This window comes from Cervus elaphus, chromosome 20 (genome assembly GCF_910594005.1).
Source record: "Cervus elaphus chromosome 20, mCerEla1.1, whole genome shotgun sequence".
Lineage (NCBI taxonomy): Eukaryota > Metazoa > Chordata > Mammalia > Artiodactyla > Cervidae > Cervus > Cervus elaphus.
In genome coordinates this window covers 132,825,666-132,845,007 of record NC_057834.1, presented here as the reverse complement: position 1 = coordinate 132,845,007, position 19,342 = coordinate 132,825,666, and the positions used below count along the sequence as shown (strand labels likewise).

The 19,342-nt window shown below is 47.0% G+C and overlaps 1 protein-coding gene across 1 annotated transcript in view; it reads right to left on the bottom strand.

Annotated features, from left to right (window-relative positions):
- INPP5D (inositol polyphosphate-5-phosphatase D) overlaps window positions 1-19,342 on the bottom strand; it is a 149,433-nt gene that overhangs the window by 120,658 nt on the left and 9,433 nt on the right. The window contains exon 2 of the mRNA XM_043876283.1: window positions 10,034-10,097. Within this exon, the coding sequence (XP_043732218.1) occupies window positions 10,034-10,097 (64 nt within the window). The remainder of the gene's footprint in view (window positions 1-10,033; window positions 10,098-19,342) is intronic.

The following is a 19,342-nucleotide window of genomic DNA, read 5'->3' as shown; positions in this document are numbered from 1 at the left end:
TACAGGTGAAGAAATGGAAGACATTCCTCTCTCACTCATATATTTATGCCTTGTTCAAGCTTTTAGCAAATACTTAGGAGGCTCAGATGGTAAAGAATCTGCCTGCAATGCAGGAGACCCAGGTTCCATCCCTGGCTTGGGAAGATCTCCTGGAGAAGGGAATGGCTACCCACTCCAGTATTCTTGCCTGGAGAATCCCATGGACAAAGTAGCCTGGCGGGCTGTGGCCCATGAGGTCACAAAGAGTCAGACACCACTGACTAACACTACTGAGCCCTACTCTGTGCCAGCCGCTCTCCTAGAGGTTACAGATACAGGTGTGAGCCAGACAGACAAGGTCTTAGCTCCCCTGGGTCTTCCATCCTCATGGTGGAGACAGATGAGAGGCAAGTGGGTCAATAAATCACAAAGACCGTCACTGAGGGAGCTAGAACCACAGCCCCTCAAAGATGCCCATGTTGCAAGGCCTGGAACCTATGATAGTGTTTTATTACGTGTTGTTGGGGAATTAAGATGCAGAGGGAATTAAGGTTATCTTGAATTATTTAGGTGGTCCAATCCAATCCCAAGGGTCTTCATAAGGTAAAGAGGGAGGATGGAGAGTCGGACCCAGAGAGGTGGCATGGTGGCAAACCGTGACCGGCCATCCCTGGCTTTGACAGTGGAGAAATGGGCCATGAGCCAAGGATCACAGCCCTGCTAACTCCTTGACTGTAGCCCAGTGAGACCCATTTCAGACTTCCAATCCTCAGAACTGTGAGATCATACATCTGTATGGTTTTTAAACCACTACATTTATGGTAATTTGTTACAACAGCAATAGGAACTAATCCCGTTGAAGACAATGATAAGGGTTATAAAGAAAAACAAAACAGAAGTATAATGAGGGCATGACTTTAGATGAGGAGACCTGGGAGTAACATTGGGGCAGTCAGCTATGTGGTGATGTCGGGGGACAGAGTCTGAGGCAGAGGCCAGGGCAAGTGCAAAGATCCTGGGGCAGGGAAGAGCTTTGGCAGGATTGCCTATCTGCTCAATGCCTTTCCAGGTGAGAGAGTCATTTTATTGTCTGGTTTCCAGAGCAGCCACTGGTCTTTCTTGCAGACTTCTGAGTAACCTTCAGTTCTGTTCGTTTAAATGACTGGCCTCCCTCTTTAAGGACTGGCACTGTGTCTTTTCCTTGTCCCAATATGAGGTGCTAAGGCCTCATTTGCCAGAGTCATTGGATTTGGGGAAACACATGTCTCCAAGACTTTAGAGCTTTCCCCCCAAATCATGAGGCAGCACAAATATTATGGAAAGACGGGGGGACACTCTGATCACCATCAGCCTCCTGGAATTTTTTTACTTGGCCAGGCAAGGGAGTTAAGGTTAACCTCAAAAGTTTTCTTGAGCACTGAGAGGGAAATTGGGGCACCGTCTTTCAAACTAGGTGCAGCTGGGCCTTTCATTTGGCCAGTGGTCATGAAGACTGCCCTGGGCCGGGCTCCAGGGCAGACACAGAGATGAATGAGACCCTCACTCTGTTCCGGAGGCACCCATTGTCGCCTGTGGGAGACTGCTGCAGGGCTGAGTGCCACCCCACATGGCAAGGGCGTGGTAGTGGGAGGATCCAAGTGCTGGGGGAACAGAGGGAGGTGATCTGGGGGAAGGACTGGCTGGGTCATTTGCTTCCTCCAATTTAAGGGGAGCTCCTTTTGCTGTAGAAGTTTCCCCAAACACCTCTACTTCAAGCTCTACAAACCTGGGGTTTAGGGTGTCATCTTGCTAAGTGCCAGGGATCTCTAGACTGAATGTTCTGTGCAGGCAGAGACTGGGTCTGTGAGGCTGACTGTTGGACTTCTTGTGCCCAACTAATATTTGTTGAATGAATGAGTGGATGAATGAATAGCTGTGCAGAGCTTCAGCTAAGTCATTCTGGAACATAACCACTCAGCTTAAGAACAGGGTCATCTTGAACCTCATTCAAGAAGGTTAATGGCTCAAACGCTATAGCACTCACAGCTGGTTGCATAGCTGGGGCCAACTTTCTGTGGTTGGGAAAGAAAAAGCCAGTAGATAAAAATGGCGGCAACATGCGATTTAATTTGGTGCTCACCTTCCAGCCGGGGAGCCCGACTGAAACAGAGAACCTGCCCAAGATGCAGAGGCCATTGACCAAGTCATGAAAAATCAGTGCCAAGTCAGTAGATACAGTGGATAGTGTGGACCCAATTAAGAATGACAACAGCAAGGTCAAAAAAAGTCCTAATTTTAAATGAAACACATAGGCTTTCTATATATTTAAGGGTGACAGCAGAATTAATTCATTCAGTAAATATCTACTGGGGGGTTCCCCTGGTGGCTCAGCAGTGAAGAATCTGCCTGCAATGCAGGGATGCAGGTTCAGTCCCTGGGTTAGGAAGATCCCCTGGAGAAGGAAACGGCAAACGGTATTCTTGCCTGGGAAATCCCATGGACAGAAGAGCCTGGTGGGCCATAGCCCATGGGGTTGCAAAAGAGTCAGACACGACTCAGCAACTAAACAAGAACAACAAATATCTACTGAATGCCCACTATATGCCAGGAACAGTTCTAAGAGAAACAATGAATAAATCAAGCAATAAGTATATAAAGTTAGATACTTACAAGTGCCATGAAGAAGATAAAGCAGGGTAAAGGGTTCAAGAGCCATAGGTGGGGGGCAGGAGGCAGGTAGATCTTCTTATGGAGTAATCAGTGATTATTTTCTTAGAGGAAAGACTCTTTTCTGTTGGGTAGCTCTAAGTAGCCTCTTACATGTACTAAGGTTAGACCCAGAATCTGATCTTGACAGTGAAGTTGGAGAAGACACTAAACCATTCTACAAGAAGCAAGTAGTTGCTAAGATATTGATTGGGTTTTGTGCTTTTTCTGGTTAGAGCTGGAGGAAGGGATATCAAACCCCCTAGGATGTGGGGCATGGGGAAAAGAGGCACGAGAGTCTGGGGGGCGGGAGTGGTCCTAGCAACGCGGCACAGGCCACGGCTGAAAACAGGAGAGGCGGAGGGGACACACACGTCAGACCACGGTCTGTGAGCTGCTGGGGCAGTGAAACCTGACACTCAATTTAAATGTCTCTTTCTCTCCTTTGAAATTCCCCCAGAATAGTCCAAATGTTTGCATATTAAGGTACTTATAGCTGCACGTAACAGAAAACCTGATTTAACTACTATACTTGAACAAAAAGGAATTAACTATCTCACAAACAGGAAGTCCAGAGGCCAAGCAATAACCAGGCTGCTTAATCCATTCAGTTAATTTAATGGCATCATTGAGGACCTAGGTTCATTTCATCTTTCTGGTCTGTCCTCGGCATACTGGTCTCACTTTCCAGTTATTTCCCCTCTTGGATGCAAGATGGCAGCAGCAACTCCAGCAATCACATCCGACAACAGCTTCCAAAGGTAGAAAATGGACACTTTCATCCTGTGTCCCCTTCTAAGACAAAAAACCTTTACCAGAAGCCCTGTGGAACACTTCCCATCACATCTCATTGATTACTATTGCATCATATTCCTATCAATTACATTACATTACAATATTTCTGAATATTCATTGGAAGGACTGATGCTGAAGCTGAAGCTCCAATACTTTGGCCCCCTGATGCAAAGAAATGACCCATTAGAAAAGACCATGATGCTGGGAAAGATTGAAGGCAGGAGAAGACAGAGGACGAGATGCTGGGTGATATCAATGACTCAGTGGACATGAGTTTGGGCAAGCTCCAGAACATGGTGAAGGACAGCGAAGCCTGGTGTGTTGAAGTCCTTGCAGTTGCAAAGAGTCGGACACAACTGAGCAATTGAACAACAAAAACAACATTCCTGTGCTTAAACCCACCAACCACAGCTAGTGTTTGCTCCCGTGTGGGCTCTGCTTTGGGCGACAAATAAAAAACGGCCCACATGGGGCAAGGTGGACCGGAAGGCTTGAGAAGCAGGGACAAGATGGCCAGAGCGGGGAGGGGGAAAGGGTAGAGACAGTCATTTGGAGGTAGAGAGGGTGGATAGAAACCAGAAGAGCTGGAGTCAACACTCACTAAAGATCCAACAGAAGAAAAGTCTTCTGAGCCAAAGAAAGACCCAGATTTGCAAGGCGAACAGACTGAGCACATTCCAGGAACTACTGATGCGAGGAAAATGACAAGGGTGGTAAAGAATTCCCACCAGCTTCAAAGTAGAAAATGAAAAATACTGGTTCCCTGTAACGGGACTGGTACCAGCGTGGCCTTGGATTTTTGTATCTTAGTACACTTTGTATACCAAGTGTTTTTAAAAATTTTTTTTTTTCTTTTAATTTTTGGCCACACCATACTGCATGTGGGATCTTAGTTCCTTGACCGGGGATCAAAACTGTGCCCCCTGCCTTGGAAGTATGGAGTCTTAACCACTGGACTACCAGGGAAGTCAGGTATACCAAGTTTCTGGAGACAGTAGAACACCGCCTCTGTAGAATTTTGAGGGAAAATTTGGTCCCCAAGAATTTCATCTTTATCAAGATTTCCTTTTAAATCTGATGGCAACTAGAAAATGTTTTGAGATATTCAGAAGCTTGGGAAACAGACCTGTCCTTGTTCTACAGCAGATTACACTAAAATGCAACGAAATAAAATTACATTAAAATGCAGGCTTCTAGAATGTGGCCGTCACCACCTAGAGGGACTGCTTGGTTGCTGTGGACCCCACCGTGGGCCCCGCCGTGGACCACACGGCCGCTGAGTCCTGCAAGGTGGCCGCCATGCATGGCTTCTGTCGCCAGCGCATCTTCCGCTCCTCTTGTGCAATGTCAGGAAGTCTGTGTTCGAGCCACATCCTTCGCCCAGCGGCTCAGACGGAATCTTTTACTTCACTTGGTGACCACTCAGAACAATAACAGCTGCCACCCTCTTCCTGAGCTAAACAACAATGGCTCAACCGTCAACCCTCCCGGACACTTGTGACGGAACGGCTTTTAGAAAGTTGTTTTGTTTTTTTCTCTCTCTGCAAAAAGCCACACGGACCAGAGCAACATGAGGGCCACTGTCAGGGACCAGAAACTGAGTCATGAGTCTGTCGCCCGAATGGCTCAAGCCACAGGGGTTTTCTTCCAAATGGGGAAAGAAGACCTAGAGACTACGAGGCAGATGGTTTCAAATTCCCTCTTCACCCAAAGTTGCCTTAAAACCGAGTCTGTGTTCCTGTCTTGACTTCGACACTCACCAGCCAGCGTAGAGTCTCAACCACGAGAAAAGACAGGAGGTTTGCAGTAAACGTCACCTTTATGGGGGACCAGGGGAGGCTTTTATTTTCTCCTTTATTCTTCTGGGTAGGAAGGATGTCAGAAAAGCAGCAAGGGTGGGAGGGTCGCAGGGTGGAGCTGTAGGGCCCCATGCGCTTGGATGGTGGCTTCGGGCTGCGTACGTGCCAGCCTTGGGGCCTCCCCTCAGTGCAGTTCCAGCTGACCCATCGGGACTGCTAGCCCTGCCTTGACGCCCCCGGGAGGAGGGTCATTGCAAAAGGCCTCGGGAACCTCACAGCTCACTCTGGAGTCACCGCTCCTCCTGGGAGGGCCACTTCCCTTTCCATGTCGGGGCGGGAGCCGGGGCCTTACGAGAAACCCACTCTCTTGGTGTGGGAAATGGGGCTGAGGGGCCGGCCCTCAGAGCCCTGCCCACCCCCGGCACCAGCAGCTCCGCCTCCAGTCTGGAAGGTTCCCAGGCTCAACAGCAGCTGTTGAAGGACGGCTTAAATCCCCGGGCTGCTGGGGACGCTGTGGAAACCCGCAGCCCGAGGAGCCGAGCTGAGGGCGCCTGATCACCACAAACTGGCCCCCTTCCCACCACCCCTGAGCACTGCCTAGAACCTTCTAGAACACAGCCAGTCTCCCTTCCCCTCCCCCTCTACGCTGCCTCTGTGCCTCACACCTGTTTCCCTCTTTTTTTTGTTCTATCAGAACTGCCCCCCTGTCACTCATCTCTACCCCTCCCTCTTTCTTCTTTCACTTTTTCTTCCTCCCTCTTATTTATTTTTTGTTTTCTTTTCCTTTTTTGGCAAGCATCTGGGGCCCTCATCCCTAGCCAGGGATCGAATCCACAACCCCTCCATTGGAAGTAGAGTCCTAACCACTGGACCACCAGGGACATCCCTTCCTCCCTCTTATCTTTCTCTTTCCCTGTCTCCCTTTTTCCTCTTTCACTTGTTCCTTCTTTCCTCTCTCTTCATTTCTCCTCTCTCCATCCCATTTCCTGCCCTTCTTCCCTCCTCCCTCATCTGAGCTCGAGGTACCACTGACTTGACGCTGGTTCACAGGTGTCCTCGTCTTGTTTGAGGTCTGTTTCTCTCAAAGCAAATCAAGACTTTAAAGCCAGGCCGGCAGCTCCCCTTCCCCCACAACCCCCCCCACTCCGCCACTGACCACTCCCTCCGGCTGGGTATTTTACCTGCAGTCTGGGAGGGCTGGGTTTGAGCCCCACTTTACAGCAGAGTCACACCCACGCCCGAGACCACACAGCTTGCACAAGCTTGACTTGACCCAGCTGGCAACTGGGTGGTTGGCTTGCCTTCCAGGTGCCTCAACTGATTTACTGCAAAGGCCAAATGTCATCTCTGATGAATTATCTGCAACCGTGGAAGGAAAGGCGGCCTCTCCCTCTGAGAGGTTCCATCTCCCTGCCTTCCTGTCCTCCTGGGACAGAATCCATCCTTCTCTAAGGCGCTTAACGCCCAGCTGGGTTTGGACACACTTTCTGGGGTCGAGAAATAGAAGGCTTAGCCAGGCAGGTCTGGAGCCTGGGCGTGATGCCCCACTTTTGCGGGGCTCAGCGACCTCCATGTTTAAATCACGGGGGTTGAATGAAGTTACGGCTTACACGCTTCCCTCCCATCTCTGATTTTTCCTAAGTCTGGGAACGGTAGAGTGACAATAGAGTCACCGAGGGTCAGGCTCGCTCCTCCACCTGAGCTATCTGGGGACCGTCACTCGACCGACTTCACGGGGTTGGCAAGAAACGGAGACGGAGTGGCTCCTTTGGTTTTGACAAAGAGCGGGAGGCCCCGGGTGAGAAGAGCTAAGGTGATTAGAATAAGATGAAAGTCTTTGCTGCTTCATTTGGCAATGTTTCAGGCCAGATCTTATTTGGGGAGCCTTCTATTCTGGGGGCACCCAACAGACTCAGGTGTAAGGAATGAGTTATTTAGAAACTGTGGCTAAGCTCAGAAAAGAATATGAGGTTTTTGCCTCAACATGAAAAGAGGAACTGGAGTTAAAATAAGCCCTGATCGGTGAGCACTGAAGCTCCGACAGCCCCGGGACTTGTTCTGACTGTGCGCGTGGTTTAACCAGCTCCTCATGAACAGCTTCTCTGATCGTCTTGTGTGCTGCTGTGTTTTGCAGGAAGGTGTATCCTCGGGAGGGGAAATGGCCCAGGCTGCCTCGGCCCCCCAGCTCCCCGTACCCTGGTTACCTGGTCTTGGCCACCAGGAGGGTCCCAGGCCCAGTGCCCGGGCTGGGGACAGATGCGTCCAGCAGGGCCCAGTTCTTCTACAAGATCTGCCTGGCTATCACCCTGGCTGAGCATAGGCCTCAGGTAATGATGCCTCATTCCCACACCACAACTCTACCTGTTGTCCGAGCCGTGGGTGGGCCCCTGCTCCAAGACAGAGGATTGTAGAGAAAGCTGTTGATGGCCAAGCCGACCAGGTTCCCTTTCGGGACTGGCAACTCAGTAGTGAGCCTGTTGGTGGGAGCAGGGCAGACCCCCCAAGAGGGGCTGAGTCCTGGCAGGTAGCGCCTGGACTGCAGGGCCCCAAGCCCTTCTGGTCCAGGCCCCAGCCTTCTCCCTCCTTGCACTGTGCATCTCCCCCAGGGCTGCCCACACTGCTTGTACGTGTTAGCCAAACTGAGTCTCTGTTCTTTTTGACCCCCGCAGCCTGGTGAGGCCCCAGGTTTGGAAGCTGCTGCAGGATCGGCAGCTGTTCCCTGGAAAACGCGATGTCACAGCAGCAAGGAGTGACAGCGAGAGGGTCCAGACCTGGGTGCAACTTAAGATGGTTACAAGCCGTGAGTGCAAACTCTGTACAAGAAGCCACAGTCAGGCCTTTTCCAGCTTACGACCTAGTCATACTTAAAGTCTTCTTCCCTTTGAAGGAATAAAAGAAACCACAAGGGGAAAAAAGATCAAAAGCCCCAACTAACTTTTAACTCGAGAGTTTAAACTCCTTTCAGCAAACCACCAATCAAGGATACCAACCTCTGTGGGAAAGTTCACACAGTCCTAGACTTGGGGAAAATTCAAGGCCGTTGAGCCCCACCGGCCCCCCGGGCAGGCCTCCCCTCGGGCAGTCTTGTCCCTGACAGGTGAGGAGCCCACAAGAAGACCACCATCCCAGTGGTGGGTGGCTGCCAAGTCTTGAAAAGACCGTCTATAGTATTAGGGTACCAACATGTGTTCCTAGTGACAAGGCTGAGACATGGGGGCATCCCAGACTATCCAAAAACATTCAAACGGGTGTTCTTTAGATACCATTGCAGATGCACGTGTGTGAAGGACCAAGAAGCCAGAAGCTACGCTCAGCCTGACCAGTGTGTGTGCGCACAAGTGCACTCAGTTGTGTCCGACTCTTTGCAGCCCCATGTGCCCCAGGGACCTGCCTGTTGTCCAGTTCTGTCTGTCCCACTTCCTCCTGAGTGTGTGTTGAGTCACTTCAGCCGTGTCCGACTTTGTGCGATCCCATGCACTGGAGCCCACCAGGCTCCTCTGTCCATGGGGATTCTCCAGGCAAGAATACTGGAGTGGGTTGCCATGCCCTTCTCCAGGGTATCTTCCCGACCCAGGGATTGAACCCAGGTTTCCTGCATTGCAGGCAGTTTCTTTACCGTCTGAGCCACCAGGGAAGCCCATTGCATCCTTCTGCACAAAATGCATTGTTGCCTTTATCTCCGGAATCAGTGATTACACGCCACCTCGCCCGTTCCACTTCTACTTTCTTTTCAACTAGACCCCGCAGATCCTGTCATGGCTCCCCCGTGATGTGGTGTCCTGACCCTCGTCTATCCTGGCCGCTCTGCTCGGCTTGCAGGTGGGGCACTCCTCCTGTTGGTGTCCCTCCCCAGGGGCCAGAGAGCTGAGCGTCACTCCTTTGCCCCCACCGGCGAGAGCATGGCCTCCTTTATTCGGCCCACCGCCCTGCTGGCTTGGGGCAACCAGATAAAAAGAGCTCCCCTGGCCTCTGCATCTCCGTGGTCGTGCACTGTGATCACACAACACCCGTGGGGCTTGTCACACAAACCGTACAGAGGGTAGTTTTCCAGGACTTGCCACACCTGGTATGTCCTTCTTTAACCTTTTTTACCCCTTCTCTCTCTCCTTTTTTTTTTTTTTTGGCCAAGTTGCACAGCTTGTGCTTTCAGGATCTTAGTTCCCTGACCAAGTATAGAACTCGGGTCCGCAGCAATGAAAGTGCCAAGTCCCAACCACTGGACCACGAGGGAACTCCCTCTTTAACCTTTATTATGCGGGTTTTACGTGTTCGGACTTTCCATGGGGAAATCAGATGTCATGATGCCTTTGACAGAACAGGTCTCTATGAGTTGAAAGGTATTATTTCCTGCTCATCCTTAGGGCCATCTTCTAGCCCTTCAAAACCTACGGTCTACTGTCCTGCAAGCTCCCTCTCTTCTCTTCTTCATGGCCCACTTACTCTCACCCATTCGAACACATCGAAGAAAAGAATCAACAACCACAGTCACTTTTCCTTTGCATCTGAGCATCCTTCTTCCCGATATTTCCCCTTCACACCCACGAACACAGACAGCGTCTGTGGCACCTGCTCCATCATGGCCTGGAGCAGGTCCCTTTGCAGGGTCACGCTTTGCCTGCTGAGCAACCCCAGCCAGGGTCCTCTAGGAGAAAGACAGACTCAGGCAAGCCCCACATCTAGGCTGCCTGGGACATCTGGTTTCTTCCCTTCTTTCTCTTTTGCTGCCAGTATAGGCTCCAGTCAAGGTCACATTTCGAGGTTTCTGAAAGACTTACCTGAACAGTGAATTTATCGTCTTCATTGGGCAGAATCCTGTAAGTGTAAACACAGTTCCGGTACCTGAAACAGACCAAGTGCTGAGTTAGAACCTATACATTCCTTTTTCTGGACTTCTCGTGGTCTTGCACAGAGGCACTGCCTGCCCCCTCCCGCCTCACCCCCCAGCACTCAAGGAGCCTCAGGGGAAGGGGGTGAGTCCCTGGGATGTGGTTTACTTTGGTGCTTGACATCTGTGTGGGTTGATCTAAAGGGGCCCTCCATCTACTGTCCTGTTGGCCAAACAAAATGGAGCCAGAGTGGGTGTTTCAAGAAGGAATGAGACCCCAGTGGGGTTGATCACAGTCGGAGATGCCAAGTGGGAGGTGGGCACAGCCATAGAGGGGTAGTGCTGGCCAGGGTGAGGCTCACGCAGCTGTGGGTGGAAGTCCCCCACCCTCTGTGGCTGCTTCCCCAGGAGACTTTGCCCCACGGGTTCATTGTCCCGAAGGCTGGCCATGATTCCTTCAGAAACCTGGATTTTCCCAGATGCCTTAGGGTGAGCCTCAGGGTAGCTTCTAACACAGAAGTGCAAGGAATCCCAGATTCTCTTTCTAGTGGCTCAGCCCTCCTCTGGTCCAGAGGACTGCGATGTGGGAAGGCAGGAGAGTCACTTTTTACTTTCCAAAAAGCATTGAGAGGAAGGGGGGCTGTCAGGTCTGAGCATGTGGGAAAGGGGCCCTTGGTGGGTGGCTCAGCTGGGGCAGCCAGCCTGCAGACAGCCTGGTGGCAGCAGGCATCCGTGGAGTTCCCCTGGCTTGGTTGCTGAGGCCATAGGCATAAGGAATTTGGGGGCCACCAGTTGGGTCTTACACTTTCAGTTGAAATGGCTGTTCTATCCTCCCACCCATAATCTCCCACCCCCTTTTCCCCCACATGGGATTCTCATGGACCCTGAAAACTTGCCCACCCCTCTAGACCCCCAGGCGGCTCCACACTGGCTCACAGAGGCTCATGTTGTTTCTATGATCAAAGTGATGCTTCAGTACAAAGCGGTCATTCATTTAACCCCTCCTGTGTGCCCAGAACACAACACTTATGTGTTATTGTTTAACTAGATTTTGAAGTTATACACTAGTTAAAAAAAAGTAAGACCACTCAGAAAGATACAAAATGAAAAAAAATAAATACATCCTTCCCCAGTACTCTGAATTCTTTGGAGTTCCTACTCCTTGTTGTAAATCATTCCAGAACTTTGAAACATACATGTAAATTGATATATATCTTTTAAATGCAAATAGTATCATATTATATACCTTGTTCTGGAATTTTCTGCTTTTCACCAAAAGAAAAAAAAAATTAGCCATCTGTCCAAGTCATGTTCCAGCCCGTGACCAGCTCATCATTTATTTGACTAGACTGTGATGATGAACAGGTAGGTTGTATGTGTGTGTGTGTGTGTGTGTGTGTGTGTGTGTGTGAGAGAGAGAGACAGAGAGTCACTCAGTTGTGTCCAACTCTTGTGACCCTATGGACTGTAGCCTACCAGGCTCCTCTATCCGTGGAATTCTCCAGGCAAGAATATTGGGATGGGTAGCCATTCCCCTCTGCAGGCGATTTTCCCCTACCCAGGGATCAAACCTGGGGCTCCTGCACTGCAGGCAGATTCTTCACTGTCTAAGCCACCAAGGAAGCCTGGACAGGTAGTTATTTGGGGCTTTTCACTACTATAAATAGTGCTGCAGTGAACACCTCTATTCTGACCTCTTGTGTACACTGGTGAATCCTCAGTAAAATCCTTGTTTCCCCCTCAGTAAAAAAGGGAGAATAATAACACAGCATCAACTTTTTGTGTAAATTGAGCATTTAGACTAGTGCTCAAAACACACTAAACTACAAGTGCTGCCATCCGTGAGTGGTTGTGGATACATCTCTAGAAGGAGGACGGCCAGGCTGAAGGTTGCAGGCACTTTATGTTTTGATAGAGACTAACACTGCCTTCCAATGAAGTCATCACATTGTGTCTCCTACTAACCTGTCTCCTACCAACTGGATATGAAAGTGTATATTTACCTGCACCCTGCCAACTGGATGTTATCAGACATTTTAATCTTTTGCAAATTTGAGAGATGATGGCTGGCTTTAATTTGCCTTCCTTTATGAGCAAGGTTGAACGTGTTCTCATAAGTTTTGCTATTTGTGCTTCTTTTTCTGTGAATTCCTTTTCATGTCTTTGGCTCGCTTTTTTTTAATTCATCTTTTGCTTATTTATTCATAAGATTTTGATATATGCTACAATATATTTTGGAGTTATTTATTTTTAACACTGTTTATTGATGTTTTTCTTCTTAGCTGTATAGAGGTTTTATAATTTTATGTGGTCCATCTTACAATGTTTAATGCCTTTTGAAACAATGAATGCTAAAAGAAAGTTTTGGAGAATGTTTCGGGTGATTTCACTTCCATGTATCTCTTCATTTCGCATAGGAAAATTTCCTCTCTTCCTCTGATCCCTTTTATTCCAATCTCTCCCATTCCTGTCCTGTCTCCAGATCCTGAACTGACACCACAATTGGCTTATTTCAGAGATGGCCAGGATGAAGCTCTAATTCAGCATCACCCCACCTCCCAGAGATGTCCCCAGGGAAATGGGGAACCATCCCAGACCCCCACCTCACTCCCCCCATGCCCACCTGCTGCAGCCTCAACCCCATTTGTAGAGCCAACCAGGCACACGCCCCAGACAGTTGGAAGCCTGTTCTGCTCTTATCTTTCACAGCGTGTTCTCATGACACTTCCTCCTGTAGATATGCAAATAGGGCCAGGGCAGAGAACCGCCTCTTATTTGGCTGAGGGCAGCTAATTTATGGAAGAGGTGGAACAGGCCCCAAATATCAGCTTGAAGAAGAAAGAAAGAACACAGAGTCACCAAGAGGGGTACACATTAAGAGCGCAGAAGAGAACTTGATTCAGTGAATCAAGTGTGGCAGACAAGCCTCCATGGCTTTTTCAAAGGTGTTCTAGAAACACTGAAACGGCTCCGTGTTACTCAAATGGATCAGAATCAAAAGCTATTACAGCAGAAGATACTTTGCCCTTAGATAGTTAACATTCAGCATCTCCTATGCATGGGGGTAGCGGGGGAGCATACGTCATCCCTGGGACTGAATCAGTGGTCTTCAAGGAAAAGCATGAGCATCACCACCACCACCAACCCTCTGCCATGCACACCCCCTGGAGAGCAGTTGGTCCAAACCGGCTGCCACTGGGGGCTCTGCAGAGAGGTGGAAGGGGCCACTCCTCAGCCTCCCATACTCACCAGCAGCTGCACTTCACCCTGGTCCCATACACTTGGCATGTACATATACGTGCATGTGCACACGCATAGACAGATACATAACATACTAATATACATATGTTGTTGTTTAGTTGCTAAGTCGTCTCTGACTCTTTGTGACCCTATGGTCTGATCCTGTCAAGCTCCTCTGTCCACAGGATTCTCCAGGCAAGAATACTGGAGTGGGTTGCCATGCTCTCCTCCAGGGGATCTTCCTGACCCAGGGATTGAACCCATGTCTCCTGCAGCTGCTGCATTGCAGGTGGATTCTTTACTGCTGAGCCACCAGGGAAGCCCACACAAACACATATACATCCACAGAATCTTACATACAGAGTGTTTACAGTGAAGATTCCACAAGTAAATCTCCTTTGACAACCACTGCCCTGGAACATAATCCAGACAACGTGCTCATTGGGGACCATGGGTCCTATTTAGCCCTTTCTCACCTCTCTATAGTGATCTAGTAACAATTTAGGGGAAGGGAGAGTTAGCTCAAATGGTAAAGTACTCACTTGGCCCATGAGGGGTACCGGGATTGATGTAGTTACAATTTAGGACGCTAACCCTGGTCTTCAGTTGCTACTCCTTCCAGGGTCTGGGCCACATTTCAAAGCAAGCGTGTTAGGAATATTCCCATCAGAGACCCAGGCTGGGAGGACGCTGGACTGGCCCAGCCTCCTGCATATGGGATCACTCTATTCTCGGAGGCGGTGGTGCTCACAGCAAATTTTCCATGCAACTCCCAACAGTCGTTGGGTGACTACAGGTGCCTACACTGTTCTCAGCAGGAGATGCTTCCCCCCGGGAAGGCATTTTCAGGTCACAGTTTGGGAAGTTTAACTCAAATGTAAGAGGATAAGCAAGTGGCAATAGGAAGAAACTACTTCGTGGCATTTTATTTATTCTTTCAGATTAATGTTACTATTTCTGTGTGACTATTCCTAGCTAAATAACCACTGAGAACATGCCCAGAAGCATCTTTAACTGTGGTGAGAGAGAGAGAAATCAAATTCTGAAATTTGAGAACCTCATTAGTGTCTGTCTCACTGGGCCGATCAGCTTAGCATGTTCCCGAGTTGTTTAAAAAACTCCTTTGTAACTCAATATCCTTCAGTTCTAATTTCTAATTGTATGTGTTTTCTCTTTTTTTCCTTGCTTGAGTGTTGCAGACATCTGGACGAGAGAGGATGGGAGAACAAGGATTGGAAGCTCTACATTCAAAAAAGCCACTTGAGTCCAATGTAGAAATTAGAGAAAATGTGTGTACACCCTACGAACCAAGGATGCTCACTGTCCATTACCCAAAGCTCAAAGAATCCCAGTCAAAGAGAGTGAGGAAAAGAGGACATCGGTTCAGAAGAGAGACAGCAGGAGGAGGCACCCGAGGTGGCCAGGAGAGAGGTGAGGTGAGTGTAGCTGGGGGCCTGCAGCACACCCTACCCCAGCATTCTGGGGGGAGGCCTTGCCTGAGACCCCCAGGAGGAAGCCCACCTATCCGTGCACCACACCACCCTTGCATCACTCAACCTAATCAGGTGAATCTCAGATCAGGGGACTCCCTCTCCCATCCCTGCTGATGCTTTATCTTTGGGAAGAAGAGTTGGGCAGAACCCAACCCAGTGTCTAAAAAAAATAATCGGATCCAGTTTTTTCCTGACAGTTCTTTGCTGGAAAAGAAAAATCACCGGATCTATCAAAAACAGCGCCAGTCAAAAGGAGGGAGTACCATTTGTCTAAGAACTCAAAGGTGATGTCTCCATGTTACATAGAAGCACTGCAAAAAGATAAAAAGAAAATACACTCTGGAGAAGTCTGACCTGTGAGCTCAGTATGATTTAAGAGACAATTGCTTCTCTGAAACTGGAGAAATCCACTGTGAAAACTGAGCAACAGGAAATAAAAAACTGGTCAGAAGTGAAAAACCTAGAGTTCTACAGTCAACATTAAACACCAAGAGAGAGGCAGTGAATAGCAGCTTTGTGTTCTGGAGAACTTTAACAAGGAAGAAGATAAATCTGAGAAAGTCAGTCAGTACAGGAGGAGAAGGAAGATGAGAAATCCAGAGGACACAGTTCTGTCCTCCAACATAAATACAGTAAGGGTTCCTGAACTCACAAGTAGCTTTCTTTTTTTAATTTTTTTTTTTTAGCTTTCTAATATAAAAAGAAAAAGCAGAACAGGTAAGTAAATCTAAGCACATATGACTTTAAATTCAGAAAACGCAATGGACGACCCTCTTTTTATAAAGTATTTTTTTATGTGAACCATTGTTTAATTTTTTATTGAATTTGTGACAATATTGTTTCTGTTTTATGCTTTGGTATTTTGGCTGCAAGACATGTGGGATCTTAGCTACCCGAACAGGGATTGAACCTGCACCCCCTGCTTTGGGAGGAGAAGTCTTAGCCATTGCACTTCCAGGGAAGTCCCAGAACAGCCTTCTGACAAACAGAATAGCAAAAAGAAAACAATGGAGATGACCTGGACATGGTTCTTGCACCCTCTCCTCCATCCCTCAACAGACCCACTCTCTCCTTCACCCACCCTGTGTCCAGCAGGCTGGCCTGTCGTGGGCAACGTCACCAATGTTAAGCGAATGGGAGGCGCGGGCAGGGTGAGAGGACGGTGAGATAGGGGCATCTGTCCCCCTGACCCAGCCCCTCGACCTGCAGCAGACCAGCAGTGGCTGAATTCCTCCACAGGAGGCCCTGAGCCTCAGGACCAGCAGTGGGAATGTCTTCCCAGGGTTGCCCGCCCAGGTTACTCCACCATCTTTATGCCTAGCACCCCTTTGATTATGCCATCTATTTCCTGTTGGGATCCTGGCCAACACAACTAGTAAGCAAAACCAGTAGTGAGTAACAGAGGATAGCAACAGCAATAAAATGGGAACCTTAAAATTACAGAAAACCATGCATAATTGTATGCCAGGAAATTTGAAAATGTCAACAAATTTTTTTTACTAAAAGACATATATAACTTAGCAGAAGTAACACGAAAACAACAAGGTCCAGTTGCAGAGGATGGGGAACCATAGTCAATATCCTGTGATAAACCGTAACGGAAAAGAATATGGATTTATGTATAACTGAATCACTTTGCTGTACTGCAGAAATTAACACATTTCTTTTTTTTTTTTCACTTTTTTTTTTTTTTTATTAGTTGGAGGCTAATTACTTCACAACATTTCAGTGGGTTTTGTCATACATTGATATGAATCAGCCATAGATTTACACGTATTCCCCATCCCGATCCCCCCTCCCACCTCCCTCTCCACCCGATTCCTCTGGGTCTTCCCAGTGCACCAGGCCCGAGCACTTGTCTCATGCATCCCACCTGGGCTGGTGATCTGTTTCACCATAGATAGTATACATGCTGTTCTTTTGAAATATCCCACCCTCACATTCTCCCACAGAGTTCAAAAGTCTGTTTTGTATTTCTGTGTCTCTTTTTCTGTTTTGCATATTGGGTTATCATTATCATCTTTCTAAATTCCATATATATGTGTTAGTATGCTGTAATGTTCTTTATCTTTCTGGCTTACTTCACTCTGTATAAGGGGCTCCAGTTTCATCCATCTCATTAGGACTGGTTCAAATGAATTCTTTTTAACGGCTGAGTAATATTCCATGGTGTATATGTACCACAGCTTCCTTATCCATTCATCTGCTGATGGGCATCTAGGTTGCTTCTATGTCCTGGCTATTATAAACAGTTCTGCGATGAACATTGGGGTGTACGTGTCTCTTTCAGATCTGGTTTCCTCAGTGTGTATGCCCAGAAGTGGGATTGCTGGGTCATATGGCAGTTCTATTTCCAGTTTTTTAAGAAATCTCCACACTGTTTTCCATAGCGGCTGTACTAGTTTGCATTCCCATTAACACAACATTTAAATCAACTACAATAAAGTAAACTTTTTAAAAAAGTTGCATGAGAAGAAATAGAAATCAAGAAAGAATCAATACCAAAAAAAAGAAAATGAACTATCTCTATAGATGGCTCTGAGGAAAAGCACCTTTGCCAATTTTTTTTCTATTTGAAAAAATCAGGTAATGATTATGCTTCATAAATGTTTCTGTGGTCAAAATCATATAAAATCAATTTCACTTATGAACAAAGATGCGAAAGTTCTAAATGAAATTCTGAGTATAATAAAGTCATCCATCGTAATCAAGAACAGTCCATTCTAATCATGCCAAAAAAAAAATGGTTCATATTAGGAAATCTATAAAATCAAACTCTTTACCAGTTAATGAAATACAAGACACAGCTTAATCATCTCAATATATATTAAAAGGCATTTGATAAAAGTTAATACTCAGTTCTTCAAAACTCTTCATAAAACTAGGAAAAGACAGCTGCTTCTTTGACATGCCAAAAAAAAAAAAAAAAACCTCACAACTAGCTATTATCCACGGCTAACTACGTGCCCGATACTGCATTAAGTCCTTCCCAGGTAGCACCAGGTTTGATACTCATAGTACTTCTGTTTGAGGTAGATATTTTGTCTTCTCAATATCCTCCACTGTAATATCTTAGAAATATCAGCCACTGCAATAAAATATGAACTCTGAATAAGAGTTACAAGTATTTGGAAAGTAGGCCACAAAATGATTATAATTCATGTATGCTTTGATTATTTAGCAAGAAAATCCAAGAGCAGCAAATGAAAATAATTTTTAACAACGAGGAGTAAAGTGATAGAATAAAAGTGAATTTATAAAATCGACTTCTCTGTGGGTTACCAGTTATTCCAAAAGGGTAACTGCAGAAGAAAAGGTATTCACAACAGTAGCAAAGTAATAAAATAATCAAAAGTAATCATACTAACAAATATGTAGGACCTGTGAAGAAAATTACCAAGTTAAAAATAATAGCAATAGCTGTATTTATTATTAAGACTGAAAAATACTAAAATGTCCACTTGTACAAGTTGTATTATGGATTTCATGAAATTACAATCAAAGTGCCAATAGTGGACTTCCGTGGTGGACCAGGGAAGTGGTTAAGAATCCGTCTGCCAATGCAGGGCACATAGTTCGATCCCTGGGTTGGGAAGATTCCGCATGCTGTGGGGCCACTAAGCTGCAAGTACTGAGCTCACATGCCCTAGAACTCACACTCCTCAACAAGAGAAAGCAATGAGAAGTCTGCACACCGCAACTATAGGGGACCCCCACTCACTGCAACTAGAGAAAGCCCGCATGCAGCAGCGAAAGCCCTCTGCGCAGCCAAAAATAAATAAATTTTTTTTAAAGTCACACTAGTATTTTTTCCAACTTGTCAAAATTATTATCTGGTTCATCTGGAAGAATACTTAAAAAGAACAGATATGCAAATCCTAAAGTAAAATAGTTTATAAAACAGTGGTAAGGCATTCAGTGTGAACTTGGTGTGAGAAAAGCAGACAGACATGGACCAGGCTAAACAGGCAAAAAAGAGATATGGAAGACTTAATACATGGTAAGAGAGAAGCCACGAAGAGCAAGGAATAAGTTATTCAGTGAGAGGTTTCAAGAAAGATGGTTACTTGAGAAAAATACCTATAAATCTTTGTCTTACACCATTCATTAATTTCAAAGAGATTAAAGTGTTCAGTGTAAAACAGTAACAGCAAAACAGAAAAGCCGACATTTTCTCCATATGCTTTTGCCAAATACTGTGCTAAGCACGTGATACACACTTTTCATCCAGTCCATCCAACAACACTACATGGGTATTCTTATCCCTGATTTTCAGAGGAGGAAACCGAGGCCCCATAGCATTAGACAATCTACCAGAGCTTGGAAAGGCAGAGTGACCTCTTAGCCTGAGCCTATTAGCTCTAAAGGCCCTGCCCCCCACAGGAAGAAAAAGAAACAAAATTCCTGGGTGCAGAAGGACTCTACATTGGAAAACAAAGGGAAAAAAGTCACAAAAGAGCAAGATTGATAGACTTTACAAAAACTTACAGTCTCTGAATGTGGTGGTGGGGGGGGGATGTCATGAA